Below are 16,511 nucleotides of genomic sequence, written 5' to 3'. Positions count from 1 at the left end.
CTCTCTCTCTGCCCCTCTCATGCCTGCAATGCATATGCACGTGCACACACACACTTTCTGTCTCTCTCTCTCTCTCTCTCTCTCTCTCAAACTTTACAAAAAATTAAGAAATTAATACTGTGTATTTTTATAGTGTTGGAAAAATTCAAGCTGTCTGTGATTTTAGTAAACTTTAAGAAGCAAACTACGAATTCTAAGACGAAAGTAGATCTAAGCACAGAATTAGATTGATATGAAACTGATTGTGACAACTGTATTTTTTTTTTTTGCTATATTACATACTCATGACCTCAAGTAGAAAATAAAGTTGAAGTACATTACATCTTCAAATGTTACTGTCAATAGAAAAAATGTTTTGCCCAGATCTTAACACATTGTTAGTGTTCATTAAATTTAATTGATAGTGATGTTCATTAGGCTGTTAGAGTGGAAGAATGTTTTAATTTTGTTATCTAAAATAATAAACTATAGGATAAAACTGTTCATAACAAATGTTGAAGATGTAATAAGATGTAAAACATATAGCACAGTGATGATGTGTGTGTATTCTGGTGTCTCAGTGCCTACATATGAATCTAGGCTCCGCCATTTTTTAGCTCTATGACTAGAGAATTAGAAGGACTATAGGATAACACTAGTTATCCCATAATCATACTTTTTTACTTAGTTGAAATGATTTTAAGAGTAATTCTGTCTCAGGAGAGACTCAGTTTGAATTTCTTATTCTACACCAATATCTGGATAGCTAATAAGCTTATCAAGTTTAAAGTACTTTAAAGTACTTTAAAGGCACCTGGGTGGCTCAGTCATTTGAGCATCTGACTCTTAATTTAATCTCAGGTCATTATTTCCTTGTGTGTGGGCACTGACAGCATGGAGGCTGCTTGGTATTCTCTCTCCCTCTTTTTCTGTCCCTCCCCCACTAGTGCTTGTGCTAGTTCATGCACTCTTTCTCACTCAAAATAAGTAAATAAATAAACACTTAAGTATTTTTTAAAAATCTTGATCTACCTCTGATTCTTAACTGGTCTTCACCAGTGTTCTTCAAATTAGTAAGTGGCACCACTACTCACATCACTGATAGACACAAAAACTAAGAATCATTGATTATATATATATATATAGTTTACTCCAAAAACATAAAATAAAAACTTCATAGGATCAGTCTTCCAAATATATCCTGAAAATAACCTCTAGTCACAATATCCACCACTGGTACTCAGGCCAATATATTTTATCTCTTGCTGAGACTGCCACTGACTTCCAACAGGCATTCCAGCTTCCGTTCCTTCCTCTACTCCAAACTCCCTTAAGAGTCTACTATCTACATAAGATTAACTTAATCTTTCCATAGTACAAATCAAACTGTGTCTTTTTTTCTTTAATATTAAGTATTCCAATGGTTTCCCATTGCTCTCAGAATTAATTTCAAATTAAACAACAAATTATCTTATATGATCTCATTCCTGCCTATGTCTGTGACCTCACTTCCATCCACTGAGGGTCTTCCAGTCATCTCTTTATTCACAACCCCCATCTTGCTGTTTTTCAGACATACAAAGCATGTTCCTCCCTCAGGATCATTGTGCCACTATTCTCTTTGCTCTGAATGCTCTTTTCCTCAGAAATTCACATTCAGATCTCTGATCAGAAAAGCCATCCCTGGTCACTCCCTGTAAAAGAGTCCTCCTTTTTGTTCCTTATTATTTATCTTGCAAAATTTTGTCTTTAAGCCACTTATTACTAATTGTTATTAATTCTGATTCCTTTACTAAAAGATAAGCTATGTAATGAGACAAACTTTGCCTATATTGTTAATTATTTTATTCCAATCACTTTCAACAATCACTGACATTTAGTAATTGATCATGATATATTTGTTGAGTGAAGACACAGAAGGCTACACAGTGACCATGGAAAGTAGATGACCATGGAAAGTGAATGGCCATATTCTTGTAAAGCTCTGATTCAAAAGATCTTATCTGCAATGATAACTTCTAAATTTTTCCTAGAACAATACAAACTTATTTTTCATTAATATGAAGTCCATGTGAGTGTTTCTGACTTCAGATATTCTCCTTCAAAGAAAGATCTGTGGATCTGGGATACTTCCTTTTTGTGCCTCCTATATCATTTACATGTGTTTTCTGAAGTCACCACATGGAAGAAGAGCCTGCAGGTTCATACATAGCCGACTTTGTAGACCAGTCTGAAAGTGACTTATTTCATGACCGTTCACATTTCATTGATTAGAAGTAAATAACATGGTCTCACATAAACATGAGAGTAAGTAAAACATGTAGTCCAAGAGGAAGAAGAAATAGATTTAGTTAACATGTAGGAAGCTTTGCCATGCAGTTTTGGACTTTAAGGAAAATATAGAAGTTTCTCTAGGATAAATTGTGTGTGTGTGTGTGTTTGTAGGAGGAGGAGGAGAAGAGAGGGTTCAAGCAATTAAAATATTGAAATCTATTTGGAAGAACATTTAATTTTTAAAAAGGCTTTATGATTTTAATTGCTAGCACTTGGGAATATAACGAGATGTTTCTTATCAAGCTCAAAATTAGGAAAATAAATTCACCTTTGAGACTTAAACTCTTAGAAGAGCACATGATGGATGTGAGCCTAGAAATACAACATAGGAAAGAGAACATATGACTTCCTGGTATCATAAGGAAGAATGGATGTGTTAACATATCCAGTAATATAATGGTGAACAATATTGAAGAACATATCAGAACCATAGAGAAAAATGCTAGTAGTGCCAATGTAAAGTTGTCTAAAGATAGTTTAGTCTGTGAATATCAAGTATTCCAGATCATTCTTACAGAAATATCTTAGCCATATGTCAGTATTTGAATCACTTTGTTTTGCATGTTCTGATCTAATGTACCTCAAGGAAATCTATGATTCCTGTGCAGCAATGGTGACATGGGGAAAACTTGTTGATCATGGGACTTTGAGGATCCCTTAACCCTGAGGTTGTGATTACTCAAGATAGTTTATAATGGCTTCAGATTATAATTTAGGAGGAAAATATTGATCATGCAAACATTTTTGAGCTGTATAATAGCTACATTTTCACCATCATCTAGTATATTGGCATTCTGATCCCTATCCTACCTCTGTGTATATTTTCAACAATCTGAATTCTTTCCAAGGCTTGCTGCTTACTCTTGAGTGGAGAAAAAGACAAATCTCTTAGTCCTTAATATGTGGAATCATAAAACATATTTTTTCTTTCTGTTTCTTCTATCACTTCCAGCTTCACTTTTTACCATTTTCTACATGTTAGATTTTTTAAAGCAGTTATATAACCTGACCTTATAAAAACTTTCAGGTGTGAGTTGAAAGTGAACACAGAATTTATAACTCTAAAACAGAAGACAAAAGGATAGCTAAAGTAAAATTTACATTTTGTGCAAATTAGATACAATCTTGGACAAATACTAGCACAGTGAAGTAAGGATACCTATTGAATATGTCTGTAGTGTTAGAAAATAGGCATGCGTTACTATTTTTAAATAATATGTGAATAGTATTTTCTTAAAGTTCAAAATCCACAAATACTATAACAAAGTTTTAATTCTACATTTAAAGGAGAATCCCCTGATACATTTGTACTTATTTATGTATGTATCATAATTCTCTTCACTATAAGCTAAAAACAATTTCTTTATGCAGAAATAATCTTACAAGTATATGGCAGAAATAGGCTATTCACGTTAAACTAAATCATATAAGAATCATTGCTCTGTAAGCCAGTACAAATTAAAATGGTTCAAACATCACAAGAAAATGTTTTCAAATTATCTGCTGCATATACTGCATTTTGCATTAGCTTCCAACTAAATACGACACTTAGAGCAGAAGAGTTTATAATTTGTAACAAAGCTTTTAGATCCATAGTGACTACGACACAGCAAAAATTCTTCACTGGAAAAAAATATCCTCAAAGGAAATGTGAAATGGTATTTTGGCTAAAAGTAAAGAAATTAAGAATAAATAAATTTTCACATTCAAAATTTGAAAGATTAGTTTTGAAATACAGATAAAATTTACCATGGAGACTTTATTTTCTAGCAAAATAAGGCAATTATTTGAGCTATCGAATAGGACTAGAAAATGCCTCAAAACTAACTTTAAAAGTTCTCTCTCAGGGACAAAGAAACTGTGAACTTAGTTATTATAATTATTGTTTGCAGATCTGCTCCACTGGGCTTTTTTGTGGTGCTGAAATAAGCAGAATTACCTGTTTACCTCCTGTCCATCAAAGAATGGATGCCATTTCCACACGAACATATACAGTACCTGCTTCTGACACTTCAATCAGTAGCTTTCCATCACCAAGAGCTACAAGACTGTGGACCATAATGACTAGTTACCCAGCTGATCCAGGTAAGTAGATGAGGATAAGATACGTAAAAGACTGAATTTGATCAAGTTGTGTATTGAAACATATTTTCTGACTTATTTCAAGTCTTTATTTTTCTGAGATCCATGATTTTTAGGGATATAAAATTATTTTAGAATTGTTCATTTCAATTTTAAGTTTTGGTTTAAGAATATTGATGTTCTTTGCTAATAAATACTCTTTCTGAAATAGTGTAAAAGTGTTCATTAACATCTTTATTATGATATGTAAATTTTGGTAGATAACTGGATTCCAGTCCTAGCTATTTTAACTATCCGTAAAACTTATTTAAAAAGACCATGTACTACTTACTTTATTCTATCTTCATTTAATGTTCCCTGAATCATTATATATAAATTTATATTCCTATTAATTTATTGGAGTTTTTTAATCTGCATGTTTCCCATTTTAGAGTATTTGACATCTAGAGTATGTTTCAATATGTCTTATTTAATTTACTAAATCAAATGATGCCATATATTTATAATATTTATATACATAATATAATATTTAGTATAAGCTAAATTCCATATTAAATCTTTTTACAATCAGTGTCACTCAGGATAATAAGAATGAGAATTATACCCCTTACAAGGTATTCTTTGTTTAGGAAAAATATTTTTAAGGGCTATTGGATATTATAAACAGAAAGGTAGTCTGCCCTATTTTTTTCTTCTTAATTTCTGTTCTCTTAAAGACTTAAGTTGAAATACAATGTTATAAAATATAAAGCATACTATGCCTATTTATAAAGTAAAATAATATTTCTAATATTTTAAAAACAATATGTTATATATTCATTGAGTCTATCAGTGACAGAGCTGTAATTTTTCATGTTATATTATTCAAAGGAGCCATTTGGTTTGGAATATGTCAATTCTTTCTTTTCCCATTGTGAATACTCTCTGCTTATATGTGTAAATAAAATATATGAGATAAATATGTTAAATGAGTAAAAATGTTTATAGAATAAATATAAAATTTAATATAAAATAAATCACATATATATTGTTTTTCTTTATAATTGAAATATAATTTATATACAATGTTCTATTATTTTCAGGTGTACATCATAGTGATTTTATATTTCTATACATTATTAAATGATCTCCATGACAAATCTGGTTGCCATATGCTTCCATACATAGTTGCTACAATATTATTTATATCCTGATGCTCTATATTACAGTTCCATGACTTATGCATTTTCTAACTGGAAGTTTGTACTTCTTAATCCCCTTTATCTATTTTGACCACCCCACTCATCTGTCCCTCCTCTGCTAGACAAGTTTATTCTCTGTAACTATGATTATGTTTTTGTTTTGTTTGCTCATTTATTTTTAGATTCCACATGTAAATAAAATCATATAGCATTTGTCTTTCTCTGGCATATTTCACTGAGCATAATATCATCTGGGTTCTTCCATGTTGTCACAAGTGGTGAGATTTCATTCTTTTTTATGGCTGAGTAATATTCTATTGTTTATATATATCATATCTTCTTTATCCGTTAATCTGTCAACGGACATATAGATTGCATCCATATCTTGGACATTGCGTATAATGCTTCAGTGAACATAGAAGCATGTATATATCTTTGAGCTGGTGTTTTCATTTTTTTCCAGATAAATATCCAGAAGTGGAATTGCTGGATTATATGGTATTTCTAATTTTTAATTTTTTAAGGAAATTCCATACTGTTTTCCACAGTGGCTGTACCAATTTCAATTCTCACCCACAGTGTACAAAGTTTCCTTTTCTACACATCTTCACCAACACTTGTTATTTATTGCCTTTTTTTGATAATAGCCAATCTGACATAATTAAGGTGATATATCATTGTGGTTTTGATTTGCGTTTATGTGATGATAAATGATGTCGAGTATTTTTTCATGTGCCAGCTGGCCATTCATATGTCTTATTTATAAAAATGTCTATTCAAGTCCTCTGTACATTTTTAAAGTTTATTTATTTATTTTGAGAGAGAGAGAGAGCAAGCAGTCAAGGGAGGGGCAGAGATGGAGAGAATCCCAAGCTCTCTGATGCAGGGCTGGAACTCACAAACAGTGAGATCATGTCCTGAGTCAAATTCAAAAGTTAACTAACTGAGCCACTCAGGTGCCCCTTCCCATTTTAAAATCAGATTGCTTCTTCTCTTGATGTTAAGTTGGGAAATTCCCTATATATTTTGGGTATTAACCATTATCAGATGTGTGATTTGTAAATATCTTCTCCCATTGAGTAGGTTACTTTTTTTTTGTTCTATTGATGGTTTCCTTGCTGTGCAAAGGCTTTTTAGTTTGATGTCGTCCCATTTGTTTATTTTAATTTTTCTTGACCTTACCTAAGGAGTCTGGTCCAAAATAGTATTGCTAACACTGATATCAAAAAGCTTACTGCCTATTATTTCTTCTAGTTTTATGGTTTTGAGGCTTACATTTAATTCTTTAGCCCTTTTGAATTTATTATATGGTGTAAAGTAGCAGTCCAGTTCATTTCTTGCATGTAGCTGTCCAGTTTTCCCAGCACCTTTTATTTATTTTATAGCCTACCTTTTCCCTATTGTATATTTTTGCCTCCTTTGGCAGAGATTAATTGACTGCATATAAGTGGGCTTATTTCTGAGCTCTATTCTGTTGATCAATGAGTCTGTTTTCATGCCATAACCATACTGTTTTGATTACTATAGCCCTGTAGTATAGTTTGAAATTAGGGCACAAGATACCTCCAGCTTTGTTCTTCTTTCTCAAGATTATGTAACACAATTTGGTCAACTTTGACCCTCAGTGGAGTGTGAATAATGAGAGCCTTTGCATTTATGCAGTTTGTGAAATGACTAAACTTACTCATACACTTCCATTAGAAAAATGACTTACAGAGGCATTTGTCTGCACATAATGGGTATGAGGAGGCAGTACAATTTGCAGAAGATGCAGTCTAGGGCCCAAGTTGTTCATTTTTAATTCAGTTTTCTTATTCTTTTTTTGTTTCTTTTTCCTCTTTGAAGGTTCAAAACAGACAGACATTATCAAGCATGATGCTCTCCCAACTACTAGTTTGGCAGCATTAAGTATTGGCATATCTTTTGAAAGCTATTTATTCAAAGAACTGATTTCCACTAGAGAGCTTTCAGCAAAATACAGTCTTCCTTCTTCCACAGATGTTTCCTCTTCTCAATTTCTGAATTTTGGTGTTCATGACTCAGTGCAAATTGTCTGGTGCAAAAAGTCTGTATCACATATGCCTATGCACACTTCAGCAGCCACAGCAGGATACTTCTTCCCCAGTATGGAAGACAGGACCCCATTTATCACCTCTTCTTCCATGACAGATTTTATTTTTCCTACAGAATCTTTATTATTTGTGAACAAAGAGACTATTGCCTTACCTACTAGCACAGTGGGTTCAGTAATTACTGACATTCCAGGGGCTGATATTAAGTTAAAGAGGCACTCATTACTCTCCCATGGATTCCTGCTTGCAACCGCTTCTACAAGTGCACCTCCAATTGTTTCTAGGGGGGCTCAAGAGGCTATTGAAGAATATTCAGCTGTTTCCCTAATTTCAAGAAGAGAGTACTGGAGGTTGCTGAGCTCCTCAATGTCTCCCTTTTCTCCTGCTAAGATAATTATATCTAAACAGGTAGCCATCTTAAACTCATCAACTCTGCACCAGTTCACTACACAAGCCTCCGTTCCCAGTGAATACCAGGTTATTACTGAAGCATCTAGCAACCAGAGACTCACAAACATCAAATCACAGGCTGCTGATTCTTTAAGTGAATTAAGCCAAACATGTGCAACATGTTCTATGACTGAAATAAAATCCTCTCATGAATTCTCATATCAAGTTTTGAATAGCAAACAGTCCCACTTTTATGAGACCTTCTGGATGAACTCAGAGATATCAGCCAGCTGGTATGAACTAATGGGAATTGAAACTATCACTTCTGGGCATCCGTTGTCTTCTGCTACTGAAAAAATGCCATCAGTGGCATTCACAGAACTGTCATCTTTATTTCCTTCTAAAAAGAGTACAAAAAGAAGAATTTTATCCTCATCCTTAGAAGAATCCATTACACTATCAAGTAATTTGGATGTTAATTTATGTTTGGATAAGACTTATTTCTCCATTGTCCCTTCACAAACTGTCTCTTCAGACTTGATGAATTCTGATTTGACTTCACAGCTGACTACTGATGATCCTTCTGTGTCAGAGAACATTTTAAAACTATTGACAATGGGTCAATATCATATAAGCATGGGCCTCACTGAGATACTGAATCACGATAATTTATTGGGCGTGGGAGAGAGTAAAGTATCTCATAAACAGTTTGAACTTCACACACGTGATAGTTCTTTAGATTTTGTATTAAATTTACAGTATCATCCAAGATCTATCTCTTCAAGTGACCTCAAAAACAACCTGCCTCCTTACATAGACTCAGTGTCTGAATTTTCAGAAGTAACCTCTAAGGTCTCATTTTGTGAAGTTTCAGGAACTCATTCATACCCAATACAGGCCTCTTTTCCCATGTCTCTACTTGTGCCAGATTGGACATATTATACAGATTATCTGACCTTAACATCTGATTTAAAAGAAGAGCTTACAGCTCCTTCAGAGTGGCCCAAATGGGAACTTCAGCCTAGTGTGCAACCTCCTGCTGCAAGCCAGAGGCTTTCCATCAGTAGATCGCTTACTTTGTCTTCACTGGAGTTCATTCCAACACCTCTTCAGCTGATGATTTCTGGTGAGTTTCTCAGTTTCAGTTCAGTAAACTTTTAGAAATGAGTTTCTTTTCTATAGTGAAGAAAGAGCCTGTCGTGGTCACCAGGTGCTCTAAACAGCCTCTTTGTAATCAGGGTAGCAGCAAGTTCAATGGGGATGGCACCTTGCTGTTGTACCTGACACAGATGGTTATTCTTTATGCACTGCCACAAAGGCTACTAGATCAATACAGGAGTATGTTGGAGACAGCTACACTGCTGGCAAGCAATCAGAAACTGAACTAGTTCAATTCATTACATAGATCTTTCAAAGCTTAGGAATAACTTTTATTATTCTCATTTCTTGAAATAGAATCTTTGTCAGGTGGAACACAATATAACATACACTTTCTAACATTTTTTTTTTCAGTGCTGGTATTTTTTTTAATGGGGAGATGAAGAAATCAAGGGAATTTATTGAGTATTGCCATTCTACCCAGCATGGTTTATCATTATTTAATGCAAAGCTGTGATGCTTTCATTATGTAGAAATCAGAATATAAATTAAATTCATGACCTTTATTTCACAAAAAAATTAAAAAATTGAAACAAGATAGTATCCCATATGTAAATTTAAAGTCAGTCTTGAAATAATTAATGAAAAGCCACTTTTCTGAGATTGCAATTCTTACTTTAAAGAATTTTAGAAATTATTAGTCTCCTCTACCCTCATAATTACTGTCAAATTGGGAAACAAGCAGGAAAAAAATTTCAATAATATTTAGCAGAAGAGAAAGTATTTTTTCATTATTTAAAGTTCAATCTTGTGTAATTGTGGTATTGATTTGACTTCCCTTCAATGAGAAATGTATAGGTTTTGTGTGTTATGTATGTATATCTATAGATTTTGTGTGTATGATTCAGTAGAATCACATATCAGTGTTTCATATGTTTAGGTGTGTCATTTGTGACTGGCAATTCAATAATTTGAAAGATCAAATCCTGTATTTGGTACGTATAGTGTGATATGACTTTCTTTACAAAGTTTCTAAAAATAACATAAATTTTATTTACAAATTTAATGTAGTATTTTCCATGCGCTTTTATAAGGCAATAGCTTGTTGTATAACTGTTAAGACTCATCAATAATACCTAATGTATCACTTCTCACATATAAGGTTCTTAATAAATGCAAAAGAGTTACATCTTCTCCTCTCATACAATTAGTCCCATAGCCATCCCTTGAAAATAATCAGGACACGAATTCTCCATTTCCAGGAAATAAAATCCTAAGTTTGCCTTTATGAGCAAAACCTTGTCACATTCCATTTTTCCCATTCCCTCATTCCAATTTCAAACACTCTTTGGTGATTTTGATCTTTTCCAATTCGCCTACTCTTCTTCTAAGTTTCCCTTGCCTCCCTAATTATTTTAGACATGTTAATCAATAATTTACAAAGCACTTGCTGGCATTTTCCAGTATGTTCATCCACTGTGTTGGCCAGGGTCATATCAGGGAATAGATAGCACACTCCAGCTGAGTACTTGGGGAGAATTAAAAAAAAAAAAAAAAAAAGATTATTTACAAAGATATGGGTAGAGATAGTATGGTGTTGAAGGGACTAGTAACAGCAGGATATCATCATTTCCTTGAGTCCTGAAGGGACAAAGGAAAGAGCAGTTATCAAGACCCAAAAAGAGGAAAACTACCAGTTCATAGAAGCTATGGCCTTTAGGGAGAAAACATAGGCAATCCAATGCAAACCAATCAGGAGTAGACCAGGAGATGTATACCCAGCTTCCTTCTCCTCTTGTCTTCTAGTCACTTGCAGGTGCTCCCATTGGCCAAACCAATTCAGTAGCCGAAAATGATCTTTAAAAACATATCTACACATCTGAAATAATCTCTTCATATAAAGAAAAGGTATAGCTTATAACAATATTCAACACCATGTTTAGAAAATGTTTACTTATTTAGAGAGAGTGGGGAGGGGAAGAAACAGAGAAGTGGAGAGAGAATCTCCAGCAGGCTCCATGCTGTTAGTGGAGAGCCCAACAGAAGGCAATCTCACCGACCATGAGATCATGACCTGAGCCAAAATCAAAACCCAGGTGCTTAACTGACTGAGCCACCCAGGCACCCCTTCAATGCCATTCTTAAGGTTGAAACATAGAGGTAAATCCATTAAACTTATAAGTCAAAATGTCTTCTATGTGTATGTGCACATATTTCTTACATATCATTTAGAAAATCTTATAGAAAATATATTAACCAAAATACCATAAGTAAATTAAATGGAGATATATGACATATTTATTTGAACTCTTTAAAATGTGAGCCCTTAATACTAAAGAAACACTACTTTTGAAAAGTATAAAGCAATTTCAAACAAATTCAAATGGGATAATATATAGAACTTGATCAAGTGATTTTGAAGTCAAAGAGCATAGCCAGTGAAATGTTGAATAGAAATGGCACTAAAAGTATTGTATGTTTATGAAATATATTAAAATAAATTATAATAAAATATGGTATTACAGGGATGCAAATAAAAGGGAATAGAATAAAAAGTCCAGATACATAGATTACATAAAATTACATAAAAGAAGAGATTTGATAAAGATTTTCACAGTCACTAACTTGTGTTGATGCATTCTGTTATTTTGAAAACTCTTTCTCTATACCCTTATACCTGAATAACTTCTATGAGGACTAACTACATAAAATTACAAAATAAAACATTAAATAATCCAAATCAAATATAAGTTAATATTTATTTTGTCTCTAATGGGAAATTTTAAATAAAATGGAAAATTATAAATAAAATGTTGATAGTAAGTACATTTTATAGTAGAATAACTAAAATTAAAATCTTCTATGCCAAAAACTGTCATAAACATATGTTAAAGCAGTTAAAAGTATATAAAATACAAAGCAAATATATACAAAAACGTGTTGCCTCATTGAGTATACATGGTTATAAATACCCTTTCATTTTTTTTCTTTTTTTAATGTTTTATTTATTTGAGAGAGAGACAGAGAGAGAGAGAGGGAGAAGTGTGAGCAGGGGAGGGTCAGAGAGAGAGGGAGATGCAGAATCTGAAACAGGCTCCAGGCTCTGAGCTAGCTGTCAGCACAGAGCCCAACATGGGGCTCGAACCCACCAACCTGAGATCATGACCTGAGCTGAAGTCAGACACTTCACGACTGAGCCATCCAGGCACCCCAATAAATACCCTTTCAAATCAAAGAAAACAAGTTGCTGTACACAGACAGTAAAACAGTATTTAAAAATCACATTTGTGATGTGATGTGAAGATATAACATATAAAATGAGACACAAATTTTATCCATTTGCCAGTGTTTTATTATTTTTTTTTCATTTGTAATACTATTTGTGAAGATGTACCACTCTTTTGGTAGGGAAAGAAGTTGGCACCACATTTCTGAAGAATTACTTTCCACCAGAAATTTTAGAATTTTTAAAATTACATAATATTTGGGTACCTAGGTGGCTCAGTCAGTTGAACATCTGACTCAATATTGGCTCAGATCATGATCATACAGTTGGTGAGATCTAGCCCTGCGTCTGGCTTTGCGCTGGCAGCGTGGAGCCTGCTTGAGATTCTCTCTTTCCCTTTCATTCTGCTCCTTTTCCATGCTTGCTCTCTCTCTCTCTCTCTCTTTCTCAAAATAAATATTTTTAAAAAATAAAATAACATCTCAATTTTAGGATTGATATACCCAAAGTTGTATTATTAAATGCTATTAAAATAATAACTATCTGAAAAGAAATATGCCCTATAGTGGTGGGTGTTTTAAATATTGACATGGAAAATTGTTCCTTTAATACTATTAAGCAGAAGTTATAAAATCAGATATACAACAATTTTGCAAATACATGTGTACATGATACAACACATATGCATATAAGGGATTCTTCCAAAACATCAATATTGCTTCTAACACTTATTTTTATTTTCTAAAAGTTTCATACTGATTACATATTTTATAGTCAATAAATTTTTTATAAATATTTGTGTATAGTGAGAAATAAAAAATATTTCAGAAAATATATTTAATTATTTTATTAGATTAAAAGAATGAGTTTTTATAAGATCTTACAATTATCCACATAAAGATATAAAATCATTGTTAATTAGCATTATTATAGTGAAAAAATCAATTAGAAATTATAAAATATTTTTCTGAAGTAACACAGATCTTATGTTCAAACATTCCATCCACATATTTTAAACTAAATAACTATATACAAGTTGAAATCATTAGTTGTATTCCTGTAGCATTCTTCACTTTTTAGTAAAATTAGGAAAAAATGGAATGAAATTAATCACATCATTTTATTCAATATTCACATATATTTCAACTGACTACTTTGTGACAGACAGCAGAAACTGTTGTAACTTGTTTGCTTGCTTACCTGTTGCTTTGGACCTGACACTCAGATATGAATTATGCCTTTTTAGTTTTTTTAAATGCTATTTATTTATTTTGAAAGAGAGAGAGTAGGAAGAAGGGACAAAGAGAGAGGTAGAGAGAAAATCCCAAGCAAGCTCTGAAAGCATGGACAGTGCGAAGCCTGATGTGCAGGGCTCAAACTCACAAACCACAAGACCATGACCTGAGTCAAAATCAAGATTCAGGTGCTTAACCAACTGAACCACTCAGGTGTCCCAAAAAGTTTTCCTTTTGGTGAAACTTCTAAGAACTGAAGTAGATGTCTCACTTCAGCTAAAACATGAAACCACCTACTACCCCTCCTCAAGTTACTTTACTGCAGAAGGAACCTCTTTAGATCCTGTCCCTTGTAGGCAAGGAAGTATGTGCATAGAAAACACAAGCTTCTGTCACAATATCTAATAGTCACTTTTGTTCTAATTTACTTGCATGTATAAACAATCCCATTTAGACTCAGTAATGCATACAGCTGGTTTTGCAGGTCAAACTATGTATGCTGAAACTAGCACACAGATTTTAACCATAAGTAAAATCCTGCCATTTTGTTTCCTGTACATCTCTCAATATCTTTCACAAAGGAATGCCTTGTCCTTTTTGTGTTTTGCTAGTTTGCAGTATTCAAGACTATTCATTATTGGGTGCCTAGATGGCTCAGTTGGTTGAGTAGCTCTTGATTTGCGCTCAGATCAAGATCTCACAGTTCACAGGCTCGTGCCCTTTATTGGGCTCTGTTCTGACAGTGTGGAGCCTGCTTGGGATTCTCTCTCTCTGCCTCTTTCCCTCTCACACACACACATTTTCTCTCTCAAAATAAATAAACTTAAAAAAAAAAAAGACTATTCATTATTGGTACGTTATTCCCACTTATCACCAAAATGAATATTAATATCAATGTCATATGCAAAACATATTAGGGTGAATATAGTTAATAACACAGATTTTTTTACGTGCATGTTACAATTCTTTGGTTTCAAAACACTTTCACCTCTGTTGTTGAATCACAGCAGTATGTGACCTTGGAAGAATTATTAGTATAGACCAGAGTTGGCAAGGTTTTACCTGCAGGTCAAACCTGGCCCACCAGTTGTTTTTGTAAATTGTTTACTGGAACACAGCTATATCTATTGGTTGCATACTGTCTATGGCTGTTTTCATACTATGACAGCTAAGTTGAGTAGTTGTGATGGAGGCAAAGGTAGAATACTTACTAATTTGTCCTTTACAGAGTTTTGCCAATTACTGAAGTAGCAATATGTGTGAGGTGTTTACAATTCTCAGGTTAGTATATTTTACTTTTTTACCAAGGGGTAAATATCAGCCTCATATGGACTCAGAAAAGTTCATATTTCAGACTTGATTAACTCTATTATGCTATCCCTATCTTCTGTACCATTCTACAGAGCCACAGACTGTGGTCTATACCCATAATCTCTTTGTGAAGCTCCAGGGCTGATTTTAGGGGTGTAAATTGTGCAGTCACAAAGGCCGTACACTCACAAGGACCCTACATTGGTAGAGCCATAGTATACTTCATGGTATACTTCAAAGAAAGTACACAGTAAGGGTATCATGGAACACATCTGGTTCCAGATGGTGTTAGAATATGCATGTAACATAACAATTAAGCATCTGACTTTTGATTTTAGCTCAGGTCATGGTCTCATGGTTTGTGGGATTGAGCCCTGCATTGAGCCTCATGTAGGGCTCCACTCTATAGAGTCTCCTTGATATTCTCTCTCTCCTCTCTCTGCCTGTACCCCTGCACACTCTCTCTCTCTCTCTCTCTCCCAAAATAAATAAATATTTTTTAAAAAATAATATGCATATCACAAGAAGAAGAATAAAAGCAGTTGAGTTTATGTCAATGTTTGGTTTTTTTTTTTTTTTGCTTAGAACAAAATGCATGTAATAGCTATGAAATATGAATTGTGTAATTTTGATTATGTCATTTAAGAGTTAAATTCTTTTATATTTGCATTTAAAACAGGCATTGCATAATATAAAAACGAATGGTAAAATATATGCTAATAATTGAAAATCTTAAATTTTCTTAGAATGATCTTAAGGAGCAAGTAAAAAATACCATGAAAAGATGAAAAAGAGAACACAAAAGAAAGAAAAATCTTTTATTTTAGGACCTTTAAAGGAACATTTGTCCTGCTTTTTTAAATTTTTGAACAAAAGATCTGCATTTTCATTTTTTACTGGGCTCAACAAATTATGTACCTGGCACTGTCTGTGCTGTGGCTGTACTCGAATTCTCTTCCCACCTCTGCCAGACCAATTTAATGCACAGTTTCATGTTAACCATTTAGCTGGTAGACTCCCATAGGGTCCATTCTAAAACCACCCTCCCTTCCTTTCTTTCCACACCTTTCACTCTTCTATTTTTTCAACTCTTATTTTTTTATTCCACAGTTTGTCATTGGAGATGTAAGACCTACACTCATAGCTTCAAATATATTTAGAGATATACTTTCCTCTATCTTTAGACAAATTAGTCCCTCAAACACTTAAGATAAAATCTTTATCTCTCCAACACCACAACCTCCATCTCTCACTCTACCTATGCTTTTTTCTCCACTGAATCATATCCAAGAAATGAAATTTATATCTATCTAGATTTCCAAGCTTCAGTGTTAACTCTATCAAAAGTACTATGAATTCTATCTACAAAGTTCTCTCACCACCCCCGCCCCTTAGCTAATGGTTATTACTCCAGTTTAAACTCTTACCATCTCTTTTGGACTAATGCAGCACTCTCTAAAATGAGTGACCTATTTCTAGTCTTTATTCTCTCTGGTCCCTTTCCCACAATACTTTCAAAGTTGTTTTTCTTATGTGATTTTCATTCCTCTGCTTAGAAAGTTACAATGAATCTTCATTTTCTATAAGAAGAGGTTGAAAATCC

At 33.5% G+C, this 16,511-nt stretch overlaps 1 protein-coding gene across 1 annotated transcript in view; it reads left to right on the top strand.

The window, feature by feature from the left end:
• Window positions 1-4,203: 4,203 nt before the first annotated feature.
• Window positions 4,204-16,511, top strand: part of LOC120224399 (protein eyes shut homolog) — a gene marked incomplete at its 3' end in the record, with an annotated part of 132,040 nt that continues 119,732 nt past the window's right edge. Inside the window, exons 1-2 of the mRNA XM_039222640.1 lie at window positions 4,204-4,398; window positions 7,422-9,164. Of these exons, the coding sequence (XP_039078571.1) occupies window positions 4,278-4,398; window positions 7,422-9,164 (1,864 nt within the window). The remainder of the gene's footprint in view (window positions 4,399-7,421; window positions 9,165-16,511) is intronic.

The sequence above is a fragment of the Hyaena hyaena genome, unplaced genomic scaffold, assembly GCF_003009895.1.
Source record: "Hyaena hyaena isolate Hyena2069 unplaced genomic scaffold, ASM300989v1 scaffold_1170, whole genome shotgun sequence".
In the NCBI taxonomy this organism is placed as follows: Eukaryota; Metazoa; Chordata; class Mammalia; order Carnivora; family Hyaenidae; genus Hyaena; species Hyaena hyaena.
The sequence above is the reverse complement of the archived record's forward strand: the minus strand, read 5'-3'. Positions and strand labels throughout refer to the sequence as shown.